The 15,000-nt window shown below is 39.3% G+C and overlaps 1 protein-coding gene across 12 annotated transcripts in view; it reads right to left on the reverse strand.

Annotated features, from left to right (window-relative positions):
- Positions 1–15,000, reverse strand: part of LOC106871364 (protein kinase C iota type) — a 234,465-nt gene that overhangs the window by 69,114 nt on the left and 150,351 nt on the right. For all 12 annotated transcript variants that reach the window (XM_089342950.1, XM_089342949.1, XM_089342953.1 and 9 more), the window contains 5 exons: positions 13,386–13,483; positions 10,475–10,611; positions 8,977–9,062; positions 6,874–6,958; positions 3,575–3,697 (listed from right to left, as the gene is read on the reverse strand). In XM_089342950.1, the coding sequence (XP_089199076.1) occupies positions 3,575–3,697; positions 6,874–6,958; positions 8,977–9,062; positions 10,475–10,611; positions 13,386–13,483 (529 nt within the window). The remainder of the gene's footprint in view (positions 1–3,574; positions 3,698–6,873; positions 6,959–8,976; positions 9,063–10,474; positions 10,612–13,385; positions 13,484–15,000) is intronic.

Genomic DNA, 15,000 nt, shown 5'->3' on the forward strand with positions numbered 1-15,000 from the left:
TGTGTATGTGTCTGTGTGTGTGCTTGTCTTTACATATAACCTATGTGTTTACTTTCATATCCATATGCTTACATACATGTGCATGTACACATATATACTTACACACACACACACACATACATCAATCTACATAACAGTCCACTAACTATTCTACTCTACCAGTGGGTATGGGAGGGTATTATATCTACTATGGATATTTCCTATTTAGTACTGGGGATGTTTCATTTATGAGGACATACTCCTGTATTTGTCTGAGTGTTGGGTCCTTTGGGTGCTTGGATAAGATGCGGGTGTCAAGCTGAACGACTAAATGAACATATGAGACAATATGACGACATAAGACAGTCCTCCATACTCTACCAGCATGGCAAGGACCAACATGCAGGCAACCTGGATCAACTTGACATCCACATCTTATCCAAGCACCCAAAAGACCCAACACTCAGATAAATACGTGAGTACGTTCTCATAAATGAAACTTCCCCAATGCTAAATAGGAAATACTCATAGTAGATATCATTACCCCATAGCCACAGTTTATACAGTTAGAGTAGAATAGTTAGTGGGCTGTTATGTTGATAGATGTATGTATGTGTGTGTGTGTAGGTATATATGTGTATATGTACATGTATGTAAGCATATGGATATGAAAATCAACAGATAGACATACAAACGGATAGGTACATAGATTATATGGACAAACAAGCACACATACGCAAATGGAGACTGAAACACATGACTATATATACACACACAGTTTACTTCACACAAGGACATATATGGAGATACACATCCATACAATACATAGTACATAGTTGCAAAATGCTCACACACACACAGACATGTACACACAAGGAGACATAGGTACACACACACACACACACGAATATGCAGAATACATACATACAAATGTATACACATACATGCATACATACATACATGTGTATGCACACCAATACACACAATGACCTACACACAAACAAAAAGAACGCGGTGTGAATAACGGACAGAGTCAACAACTATTGGAAAGGTTCCAAGACGCAACGAAAATTTTAGGAAAATAAAGAAGGAAATGTGTGGAAATTTTACCGGTGAGTGTGTTAAATTCTAAAAGCAATAAAAATTGAAAATAAGACTAAAATAAACACGGGAGATAACTTCTTTGCAAGGTCGGTAACTCTCGTTGCCTTGGAAAATTGCAGGGAGATAACTCTGTTATGACACTTGAAAAAAGGAGCTTTATCTTTGCCGATGAGTGGCGTTGCGGTCTGATTTTATAGCTGTAAGAACCCAGCTCAGTAAACAGTGGGTTAAATTACCTGCAGTATAATACTGGTAGACATTTTAAAGGGGCAAAGGGAATAGCGAGAAGCTTTTGTAATAATAAACAAGAAATATGTTCCACTAAACTGCCTGACGAAACAAGATCCAGAAAAACGAAGTCATCGATGTCAATCTTATAACAACAGCGTCGGCCCCTTTTTAGGGAACTGTATTTTACAGATACCAACACTACAGGCTTAGCAGAAGAGAAGAAAAAACGCAAAAAATCAGATTAATTTAATTAAACAGAATCTCTTTGTTTTCCGGGGTTTATTAAAACCATACAGTAAGCGCTTCTTTTTAGATATTTGCCTGGATTAGTGGCCCCTACGTTAAATTTTTAAGGGAATTTATTACAGGGAGCAAGGACTTATATTTATTTATTTATTTATTGCCCACAGGGGGCTAAACATAGAGGGAACAAACAAGGACAGACAAAAGGATTAAGTCGATTACTTCGACCCCAGTGCGTAACTGGTACTTATTTAATCGACCCCGAAAGGATGAAAGGCAAAGTGAACCTCGGCGGAATCTGAACTTAGAACGTAACGGCAGACAAAATACCGCTAAACATTTCGCCCAGCGTGCTAACGATTCTGCCAGCTCGCTGCCCTTATATTGGACCCCAGTTACATCAACTACCACAAAATCAAGTTTTTATTGTGGTGTGGAGGCTTGCATGCTTCAATGACCCTCAGAGCTATGCCAGGACAATGCAAGCTCCTGGTAAGGCCTCTCATGCTGGACAACTCAAAGGATAGAAACCAAACTAAATGAGTCACCCCCTCTTCAAAGAGGTAAGTATGGGTTTGCGTAGGGCCAAAATCCCTACCTAGAAAACGAATCACAAAAGCATTGATATTTATTGTAAACCAACAAGACCTGGAAGAGGAAGGCTTTTCTTCAGGGACATCAAAACCTGAAAGGAAACTGCATGAAAGAAGCAGGGATTCAACTGCAGAGAAGCAGAAGAGACAATTCTGCTTCCTTGCAGAACAGTGAAGACAAAGTCTTCAATGGTCTATGTTCCACTTTAGCACATCAACTGTCCGGTTTTCTGCTCACTGACAGCACAATGCTCAATTCATATTTTAACCCTTTTTTTTTTTTATATATATTTAGTATAAAAATGCAGTTCCTGGTCTGAATACTTCATTTCTAAGAAAAATCCTGATCCTCTAAAAATTCAAAATTGCACCACCCCACCCACCCATAGCATTCCTTCACATTTGCCACTCTTTTATGTGGTCGCGAAGCCCTCAAACAGATACTGCTGACCATGATAGAAACCACTGGCTTTCAACGAATGCACACACACACACATCTGAGTATGTGCATTTAGCTGAGTGAAAATTACAGCCTTTCGCTTTTGCCCAACATTCATTTACATGTAACATATACAAATACACACACGAATACACACATGTGCACAAACACACACATAAATGTGCACTTGTGACATGAGCACATGTAGTCACATGACACACACAAAGCCAGATAATGGGGCACACATATATATACACCAAATACAACCACATATATGACACACACACACATGTACGTGCACACGTACACACACAGAAACATAGATGAAAGCAGACTGATCATGTTGTTGCATAGATTTTATGATATAGAATGGCTGTTTTATGATGGCACCATCATGAACGGGTTCGTCCCATGTGGGAGGATAACAAAATCCCCTCCATGTTCTCCCTCCACTCACACTCTGATGCTTTAAAAAGAAAATGATTGTCACAATGGTTAATGCAGACCAAGGTATACAAAAAGACAGGATGGTCACGGTTGGATAGGTCTGCTTCACCAGGCTTGAAACAACATTACAAACACACACACACACACACCATACACAATTACGACCCTCATACACATGCACTCACACATACATCTCACTCATCCCACATGAGCCCATTACACCCCACACATATCAAATACACACTACACACAGCTATTAGACACACACACACACACACACACACACACACACAACGTTACAAGGAAACAGAATTGGGGAAAAGACAACGAAGTTCTATAATTTTATCAAAGGAAATTATGCAATAAAAACAAAGTCCAACATTGAAAAACAATTAATAATAATAATAACGATAATAATAATAACGATAGTAACAATAACGATAGTAATACTAATAATAATGATAATAATAATAATAATAATAATAATAATAATAATAATAATAATAAGGATAATGAAGAGAAAGAAGAGTAGACTTACATTGAAACAGGTAATCTTCTGTATTTTGATCTGGATTATCACTACCAACAACATCAAAAGGCGACCGGCCCGCCAACATCTCAAACATTAGAACACCAAGGGCCCACCAATCAACACTAAAATCTGAATTGGGATGAAAAGAGAGAAAGTGAGATAGAATGATATATATATAGAGAGAGAGAGAGAAATGACCATAAATGGTCATTTGTGATAGGAGGAAACACATGGATGGTTGACTCTACAGTAATCCCTCAACTATCGCAGGTGTTATGTTCCAACACCCACCCCCTGCGATAGGTGAAAATCCGTGAAGTAGAAACAGTCAGTACTGGATCGTATATTTTTAAAATTATTTTTATAATTTGTATATATTTATTTTATTATATATGCAAAACAACACCATGGAAGAATCAACGTAAGCTTAAAGAATAAACCGCGATAGGTGAACCACAATATGGCAAGGGATTACTGTATACACAGGATATGTAGATATATGCACACAATATACATATATACATACAGAACACATGTATACAATATATGTGTATGCATATATACACAAAAGTATGCAATGGATATACAGAAAATATACAGACATATACACAATATACATACACATATGTATATATATATATATACATACATATATATATATATATATATATATATACAACAAATGCACATGTACACAATATACATATACACACAGTATACATGTGCACAATATATGCACATATATGCAACCTACATATGTGTGATATGCACATATATATACACACATATACATAGATATACACAATATACATATACACAGGTTATATATACAAATATGTACATATACACAATTTACATCTATCTACACAGTATCATCATCATGTAACGTCCAATTTCCATGCTGGCATGAGTTAGACAGTATACATACACATATAAATAACAGACAACAGTAATGGTGCCATGATATAGGAGACCATTTTCCCAACAACATTTAGATGAGCTAACACAATCTGGGACCAAATACCTTGTCATAAAGAGAGAAATATAAAATACCAGCAAAGAATGTATGTATACATATATATATATATATATATATATATATATATATATATATATACACATATATATATATATAATTATCTACACTCACACACACACATATATGTATATACTTCTTTTATTTTTTCACTTGTTTCAGTTATTTGACTGCAACCATGCCGGAGCATCACTTTTAATCAAACAAATCAACCCCAGGACTTATTGTTTGTAAGCCTAATACTTATTCTATCGGTCTCTTTTGCCAAACTGCTAAGTTACGGGGACGCAAACACACCATCAGTTGTCAAGCAATGGTTGGGGGACAAACACAGACACACAAACACATACATACATACACATATGTGCATATGTATGTATGTATATATATCACATTCGAGGGAGAAAAACTAGAAGTGGTTGATAGCTTCCGCTATCTTGGTGACCAAATTAGCAGTGGGGGTAAGTGCGCTGAAAGCATAGCTGATAGAATAAGAATAGCCTGAGCAAAGTTCAGAGAGCTCTTACCTCTGCTGGCGACAAAGGGTCTCTCTCTGAGTAAAAGGCAGATTGTATGACGCATGTGTATGAACAGCCATGCTTCATGGCAGTGAAACATGGGCCGTGACTGCTGAGGACATGCGTAGGCTCGCAAGGAATGAAGCCAGTATGCTCCGATGGATGTGTAATGTCAGTGTGCATACTAGACAGAGTGTTAATACCTTGAGAGAAAAGCTGAACTTACGAAGTATCAGTTGTGGTGTGCAAGAAAGATGATTGCACTGGTATGGTCATGTAGCGAGAATGGATAGGATAGCTGTGTGAAAACGTGCCATGCCTTAGCAGTTGAGGGAACCTGCGGAAGAGGTAGGCCCAGGAAGACCTGGGATGAGGTGGTGAGGCATGACCTCCGAACATTGGGCCTCACCGAGGCGATGACTTCTGACCAAGACCTTTGGAAATATGCTGTGCATGAGAAGACCCGGCAAGCCAAGTGAGACCTAGTGCCGCCTGGCTGGCCTTCGTGGGATTTTCGATCGAGATCGTTGCCAGTGCCCCTGGACTGGCTCTTGTGCGGGTGACACATGAAATTTTTCGAGCGAGATCGTTGCCAGTGCCCCTGGACTGGCTCTTATGCGGGGCCGTCGTAGGATTCTCGAGCGAGATCGTTCCCGGTGCCCCCGGACTGGCTCATGTGCGGGTGACACATGAAATGCATCATTTTGGGCGTGGCCGTTGCCAGTACCGCCTGGCTGGCCTTCGTGGGATTTTCGATCGAGATCGTTGCCAGTGCCCCTGGACTGGCTCTTGTGCGGGTGACACATGAAATTTTTCGAGCGAGACCGTTGCCAGTGCCCCTGGACTGGCTCATGTGCGGGCGACACATGAAATTTTTCAAGCGAGATCGTTACCAGTGCCCCTGGAGTGGCTTTTGTGCGGGTGGCACATAAATTGCACCATTTTGAGCGTGGCCGTTGCCAGTACCGCCTGACTGGCCTTTGTGCGGGTGACACGTAAAAGCACCCACTACACTCTCTGAGTGGTTGGCGTTAGGAAGGGCATCCAGCTGTAGAAACTCTGCCAAATCAGATTGGACCCTGGTGTAGCCATCTGGTTTCACCAGTACTCAGTCAAATCGTCCAACCCATGCTAGCATGGAAAGCGGTCGTTAAACGAAGATGATGATGATGATATATATATATATATATATATATATATATACACATGACAGGCTTCCTTTAGTTTCCGTCTACCAAATCTACTCACAAGGCCTTGGTCGGCCCGAGGCTATTGCAGAAGACACTTGCCCAAGGTGCCATGCAGTGGGACTGAACCTGGAACCATGTGGTTGAGAAGCAATGCCTGTGGCTATATATATATATATATATATATTAATGACTTGTAGGCACACAGTATTTCAATATGCAACCTTAGTATGTTACAAAGTGTGTTGAACATATTTTGTAGATCAATACCATGTACTACTGTGTTAGCAATGCATTTAGATCTCATGTTAAAGTTATATATATATATACACACACACACACACACACACACACACACACACACGCACACACAAACTGTCCAGTGGCTCAATAAGATGTTGAATTTTTGGTTGTGGAACCCTCAGCCATCATTTATGACAGGAGAGTCCACCATATACAGACAGACACACACACACGTGCACACACACATGCACACACACACACACACACACATACATGCATGCAAGCGCTAGGTGCATCATCAACATCAATTCACCCACTTACCATATGGCTCGCCTCGGAGTATTTCCGGAGCAATATAATTTGGTGTCCCACAAAATGTGTTGGTTTCTCCTCCAAACAACCCTTCCTGAAAAGTTAAAAACAAAAAAAAAACATGAAAATAAAACTTCCTTTACCAAAATTACGTTAGAAACCTTATATTAGATATTTACACAAGAAAACCCTATTTTAATGAAAAAAGGTGTCTCTGGTTCAGTGCCCTTCCTCATGCCAGCCCATTTTACATAGTGTAATGGGGGCTTTTTTTTTTAGGTACTTGGCACCAGAGAGATTGTCAGACCCCTGACAAGACTAAAGGGCTCTCTTCAGGGGTCCTCCCTACCCAACATTGTCTACATATATTTGTTGACCCCTCCACTCACTATATACAGCCATGGTTCTCAACAGGGCTCCAGAAGACCCTCAGGGCTCCAGATGACCCTCAGGGCTCCAGATGACCCTCAGGGGTCCATGTAAGGTTTTGTTGTGAAAATTTATGAGCAACAAATTGGTTTTATTTCTACAATACACAAAATATTTTACTTGTTTTTATATAGTTTCTAATAATATTTAATTATGAAAAATATTATAGGGGGTTTTAAACATCAAATGGTTATGAGAATTTATCCAAGTAAAATTAGAATCAAAGGGGTCCTTAGGGGAAAATGGTTGAGAAGTACTGATATAAAGGTACTGGATGCAATTAATCTTGGGACTAACATCAGAGAAGTTGGTGTGACCTTGGCGAGACTTAAGGGCCATTTCTGCCCTCTTAGTTTCCATTCATTTACCAAAAGTGTAGCTCCTCTACAACAAAAACCTGTTTGCCCTACCCTTCCATCATACTTTAACCCCTCATATCTTTGCATATAACCCTGTCCCACCACCTCAGGTTTTGTAATCTAGTGATTTGCATGGCAACGTCACCAGTGCTGGTGGCATGTAAAGTACACCAGGTACACTCTGGTAAGTTGGTGCTGGGAAGGGCATCCAGCTGTAAAAACCCTGCTAAAGTAAACACTGGAGCACAATGGGTTTCTTGGACACATTGGAACTTGTCACACCATCCAAGCCATTCCAGCATGAAACAGGGACGATAAATGATGATGATTATTAAAGCATGAACTGGATGCATTTTATCATGGCACCAGCACTAGAGAGGTTATTCGTCCTGCACAAGTCTAAAGAGTCTTTGCTATACTGCATTATCTCCAGTTGTCCAGGGCAATGTGGCCACCGGAAAGAACAGAAGAGTGATGAAAGGGGAGAGATGTGGAGCTTGGAGGTGATAGAAAAGAGATTGTCTTTCTGAATTGCTAAATAACAACAAAATTAATCAGCACCATTATTGATGCCAACTGCCAAAAATCCCATCATGGGGACGCAATTTTACAACAACACTAAAAACATATGTAACAGTGGATGTTTGTTTGCTCATTTTTACATCTGTTTTTTTCTGTGCCAGTATGAGTTAGATGAATACACATTACTAAGATGTTGCAGTAAAGCTGCATGCCTTTCCTGTTGCTAACCCTTCCTTATTTTCCAAGTAAAGGACCTCATACTCCACACATCGTCAGGGAAGGATTCACTGTAATCCATCAGCATCAAAGACCAGACACCCAAGTATTATAATATTATTCATAATTACATCTTTTACTATAATTCTTTCATTCGTTTCAGTTATTAGACTGTGGTCATGCTGGGGCACTGCCCTGGGGAATTTTTAGTCGAATGAGTCAGCCCCAGTACTTTATTTTAAGCTTGGTACTTATTCTATCAGTAGCTTTTGCCAAACTGCTAAGTTACAGGGATGTAAACACACCAACACTAGTTGTCAAGCAGTGATGGGAGACAAAGATATATATATATATATATATGACGGGCTTCTTTCAGTTTTCATCTACCAAATCCACTCAAGACATTGGTTGGCCCAAGGCTATAGTAGAAGACACTTGCCCAAGGTGCCACGCAGTGGGACTGAACCTGGGACCATATGGTTGGGAAGCAAATAAACTAATCAAAAAATAATATAGTAAATAAGAAAAATAATACAGTAAATAAACAAAAAAGAGAAGAGAATGCAAAGGATGACCAGTGGCTTACCTTACACATACCGTAGTCGGTCAGTTTGATGTGACCGTCAGAATCTAAAAGAACATTGTCTAATTTCAAATCTCTGTAAACAATACCTGCAAAGGGAGAAGGAAAGATAAAATACAAAACAAGGGATGTATGCACACAAACATATATATAAATATATATATATATATATATATATATATATATATATATATATATATATACACACAGACACACGCACACACACACACGAAAGAGAGGGAGAGAGAGAAAAGAAAGATAGAGACAGAGAAAAAGAGAGAGAAAGGAATGCAAATGATAGATATAATTATTTCAAAGCTGGTGATTTGGCACAGCTGAGCTGGGCATTCAGCTTGCGTTTGGTGACAGTACTTTTCGGTACTGGAGACACCCACACATCAACACATGCAGAAATATAGAGTGAGAGGGAGACATTACAGTTTATTAAATGAACACAGCTGACATAAACACTTTTCTTCTCCTCATACATATAGAGAGAAACATGTTCACATTCATACAGAAGGAGAGAGGAGGGAAAGAGGACCCTTTGAATTACAGGTACAACTCATTTTTTCCAGCTGAGTGGACTGGAGCAATGTGAAAAAGTGTCTTGCTCAAGGACACAATGCATTACTGGGAATTGAACTCCCGAGGTTACGATCATGAGCTAAATACCCTAACCATTAAGCCACATGCCTTCACACACATATACATACATATATAAAGATCCCTTTCAGTTATGAATGACCACTGGATTGCACCTGGGAAATTCCCCTCTGAGGCACAAGTTCAGGCAAGGTTGTTTATGGAAGACCAGCAGTTGCCCATGCATAACAGCCTCCCTTCTTCATGCCACTGATCTTATCCAAGGGAAAGGCAAAGGGGCCAATACAGCTTGGCACCAGTGACGTCGCAACTCATTTCTACAGCTGAGTGAACTGGAGCAACGTGAAATAAAGTGTCTTGCTCAAGGACACAACACAGCCTGGTCTGAGAACTGGATATACATACATATACATGTGTGTGTGTGTGTGTGTGTGTGTGTGTGTGTGTATACAAAGAGTAAAGACCCCCTTAGGCTATGAATGATCATGGGGTTGCACCTAGGAAGTTCCCCTCCGAGGCACAAGTCCAGGCAAGGTTGTTTATGGAAGACCAGCAGTCGCCCATGCATACCAGCCTCCACTCTCCACGCGACTGATGTTATCCAAAGGAAATGCAAAGGAGCCGATACAGCTTGGCACCTGTGACGTCGCAACTCATTTCTACAGATAAGTGAACTGGAGCAATGTGAAATAAAGTGTCTTGCTCAAGAACACAACACACAGCCCGGTCCAGGAATTGAACTCACTACCTCATGAGGTACATAAACAGAAGCTCATATGTATACACACACACACACACACACACACACACCAGAAAAAGAAAGAAGATGCACAAAACACATGCTCACACACCCACATGCATGCACATGGGACACAGAAAAAGTTAAACCCCTCACCTCGTTCATGTAGAAAGTTAAGGGCCAAAGATATTTCAGCTGCATAGAAGCGGGCATGATCCTCTGCCAACCTTCTTTGTTGCTGCATATGGAACATCAAATCTCCACCATTGACAAACTCAATCACAAAGAACAAACTGAAGGAGCAAAAAGGAATAAATATTTGTATTATTATTACAAATTATTAATATCTGTTATTATTATTATTATTATTATTATTATTATTATTATTATTATTATTATTAGGCGGCGAGCTGGCAGAAACATTAGCACACCGGGCGAAATGCTTAGCGGTATTTCGTCTGTCTTTACGTTCTGAGTTCAAATTCTGCTGAGATCGTCTTTGCCTTCCATCCTTTTGGGGTCGATAAATTAAGTACCAGTTGTGTACTGGGGTCAATCTAATCGACTGCCCCCCCTCCCCCAAAATTTCAGGCCTTATGCCTAGAGTATAAAAGATTATCATTATTACAAATAATACAATACGAGCTGGCAGAACCATTAGAGCGCCAGGCAAAACCCTTAGCAGGCAAAACCCTTATGTTCTGAGTTCAAATTCCACCGAGATCGACTTTACCTTTTATCTTTTGGAGTCAATAAAATTAAGTACCAGTTCCGTACTGGTGTCGATGTAATCAACTAGTCCCCTCCCCAAAAATTTCAGGCCTTGTGCCTATAGTAGAAAGGATTATAATTATTATCATCATATTTTAACTTCCACTAGGGTCAACTTTGCCTTTCATCTCTTTGGGGGGTCAATGAAATAAGTACCAGTGAAATACTGGTGGTCAATGTAATCGACTAGCACCCTCCCGCAACGTTCAGGCTTTGTGCCTATAATAGAAAGAACTATCTTTATTATTATTATTGTTGTTGTTGTTGTTGTTAAGGTGGCAAGCCGGCAGATTCATTAACAGATTCATTAATATTGCGAGTTCAAATTCTGCTGAGGTCAACTTTACCTTTCGTCCCCTTCGGCGGGGTCAATAAAATAAGTACCAGATGAATACTGGAGTCAACATAATCAACTAGCCCCAAAAGCCCCCCAAAATGTTAGGCCTTGTGTCAATAGGGGAAAGGATTATTATTATTACTATTATTATTATTATTATTACTGTCTAGTACTGATGCGAATTACATCAAATAATACATGACCCTCAAAATCATTGGTCTAGGGCCTTAATTAGATACCATCATTATTATTATCATTATTATTATTATTATTAAGGTGGCAGGCTGGCAGAATTGTTAGCAAGCCAGGAGAAATGCTTAGTGGTATTTCACCCATCGCTGCATTCCGAGTTCAAATTCCGCTGAGGTTGACTTTGCCTTTCATCATTTTGGGGTCAATAAATTAAGTACCAGTTGAGTACCAGGGTCAATGTGATCGATTGTCAGCCTCCCCACAAGATCCAGGCCTTGTGCCTATAGTAGAAAGGATTATTATTATTATTATTATTATTATTATTATTGTTGTTGTTGTTGTTGTTACTATTATTTTTAGAGCAGTGATCTGGCAGAATTGTTAACATAGGTGCAGGCATGGCTGTGGTAAGTAGCTTGCTTTCCAACCACATGGTTCTGAGTTCAGTCCCGCTGCATGGTACCTTGGGCAAGTGTCTTCTACTATAGCCAACCAAAGCCTTGTGAGTGGATTTGGTAGACAGAAACCGAAAGAATCCCATCATATTTATATATATTTATATATATATATATATATATATATATATATATATATATATGCTTGTCTGTTTGTGCTTGTCTAGCTGTGTTTGTCCCTCAACCATCACTTGACAACTGATATTGGTGTGTTTACGTCTCCCGTCACTTAGCGGTTCGACAAAAGAGACCAATAGAGTCTGTACTAGGCTTACAAAGAATAAGTCCTGGGGTCGATCTGTTTGACTAAAACAAAGAATACAAGGACAGTCGACAAAATGCTTTGGTAGCATTTCTTGTGACTCTCTAAGTTCTGAGTTCAAATTCAGCCAACGTCAACTTCGCCTTCAGGGCTTTGGGATTCAACAAATTGAGTACAAGCTGAGCACTCTGGTTGATGTAATCGACCTCCTCCTCCAGATATCGTCTTTGTGCATTTATTCATACCTGGCTTCCTTTCCCATACAAATAGATGAATAAAAAGGACATTTTCTGTCTCCCTCACCAACCTCTTTGATTGAGCTAAAGAGTCCCCTTCAACATCCACTGTTAAATAGGACCTTCAGCAAGACGATATAATAATTAGATACATCTAAGACGAGCAAATAGTTAATACTTATGGACAAGCACCATCCTACCGTCTTTGCTAGAATACAAGTCAACAAAGCTTTGCATAACTGGCCCATTTCAAAGTACCCTTCAATCATCGGGCAATATGCTGTGCTTGAGAAGGCTTGTTGAGTCAAATGAAATCGTTGTCGTGGCCGATGCCAGTGCCATCCGACTGGCACCCATGCTAGTGGCACGTAAAATCACCATTCAAGCGTGGTCGATGACAGTGCCGCTTGATTGGCCTCCATGCTGGTGGCACATAAAAATCCACCCGCTGCACTCTCAGTGGTTGGTGTTAGGAAGGGCATCCAGCTGTAAAAACCTTGCCAGAACAGATTGGAGCCTGTTGCAGCCTTCTGGCTTGCCAGTCTTCAATCAAACCGTCCAACCCATGCCAGCATGGAAAGCGGACGTTAAACGATGATGATGATGATGATGTAAAGTAAATATTCAAACATCACCATCATAATCATCATCTCTCCAAATCTTGCTGCATTTTAGATGGAATTTTTGGTCTTCCAAAGTCATCTTGGTGTATAAGTTGATCTACCTTTCTTTTGGCTGCAAATTCTGACCTGAAAATTCTGACTTGTATGCCAGAAACTACAGTAGACTTAATCAATGCCAGAATTCCACTTACCGACTGAGAGACTGGAAACAGGAATGAAGACCAACCAAAAACGGATAATTAGTTGCCGTCTCAAACACATGTTTTTCTGTGTTAATCCAATCAATATCCTGAAAAAAAAAAAAATCGTTAGTAATAGGGATTATAAACAGGTTCTATTACGTGTGTGTGTGTGTGTGTGTGTGGCAAAGTAAAATTGTACCACAAGGTATATGTTATTATATGAAAGGTAACTTGACCATGAAATATGCAGTGTGGTCAATGTGACTGATGAAATTCTTTATAAGCAGTGTCCTGATATGGCTGCTGTCCAAGGACTTGAACCGATAAAAGAATTAGGTACTTCATTATCTCCAAAGTAAATATAACCTTAATTAATGGTTATTTGATTGGTTTTAAAATATTTAATGAACAGAACTGTCTGGAACTATTCCATGATGACATCGGGGTAGAGAAGTCTTCATAAGAAACAAAAGCAGCACAGACAAATAGGTCTTCTAAAAAAAAACAAAAAAAAAACACTAATTCTTTTGATGCCAACCCACCAGAGACCATCCCTAATTCTATGATACAGCTATCCTGTTATAAAACAATTTTATTTAAAACTTTCCATCAAAATTCTGTGATAATTTATGTTCCAAACACCAGCTTTGATAATAACAAAGTTATTTTAGTAAATTCTTGATAATTTTCAAAATGAATTGAAACAATGGCATTGTGTTTCAACAGAAAAATGGTAAGAAAATGGTTAGTTATCTAAATTAAAACTTTTATTCAAAATTCCAAGTTAATTTATGTTCCAAACACCATTTTAATAAGGACGAAGTTTTTGTACTAAGTTCTTGTTTACAAAAGTAATCAACACAAAGTCAGTGTATTTCAACAGAAAGGGTGAGGGTCAAAATGATCTAAATTAAAACCCTCAAACAAAAGGGGTTAAGAATACACTATATTACAGCTTCAGAATATTTCGTGGATACAGGCATGATTGTGTGGCTTCTGGTTCAAACTCATGCCACAGTTCCTTGAGTAAATGTCTTCTGCCATAGCTTCAGGTTGACCACAGTTTTAGGGGGAAAATTTAATAAAAAGAAAATAGATGGAAGCACATCGGAATCTACCATTCCTGTTCTTGGGGCTTAGTCTGTATCCTGGTTTAATATCAGATCTTTTACTGGAACCCACTCTCTTGTAAGCGTTCACAGCAGATCACCATTTTGAAGGTAGCCCATTCCCTAACTAATTGTGGAATCCCTTTGAAAAGGTCACAGTTTATGCTGCTCTTCATCCTCTGATTAAACCATAAATAACAGACATTTGTCTTCAAATGGCTCAGTCTGCCTGGCTGCAATTAGGAACCAATTAGTTGGAATGACTCTCAGCTGTAACAAACAACAGCAACATAAACGTCTTGATGGTCATGGCTAGAACACTTTGGAGCATAGGGTGTCTGCTTGATAAAGATTGACCTAGGGCTAAACAATAACTAATTGAAACCACCACTAATCAAGAAACAGCCTCACTAATTAGTGAGATTGAGTTTATAAAATGGACCAAATTAGAATGGTTGGCACAACGCCAACCAGAAAATATCAGGGAATATTAATGCAACAAAGAATTCCTGAGT

Source organism: Octopus bimaculoides, chromosome 26 (assembly GCF_046866305.1).
Source record: "Octopus bimaculoides isolate indiv1 chromosome 26, ASM4686630v1, whole genome shotgun sequence".
Classification (NCBI taxonomy): domain Eukaryota; kingdom Metazoa; phylum Mollusca; class Cephalopoda; order Octopoda; family Octopodidae; genus Octopus; species Octopus bimaculoides.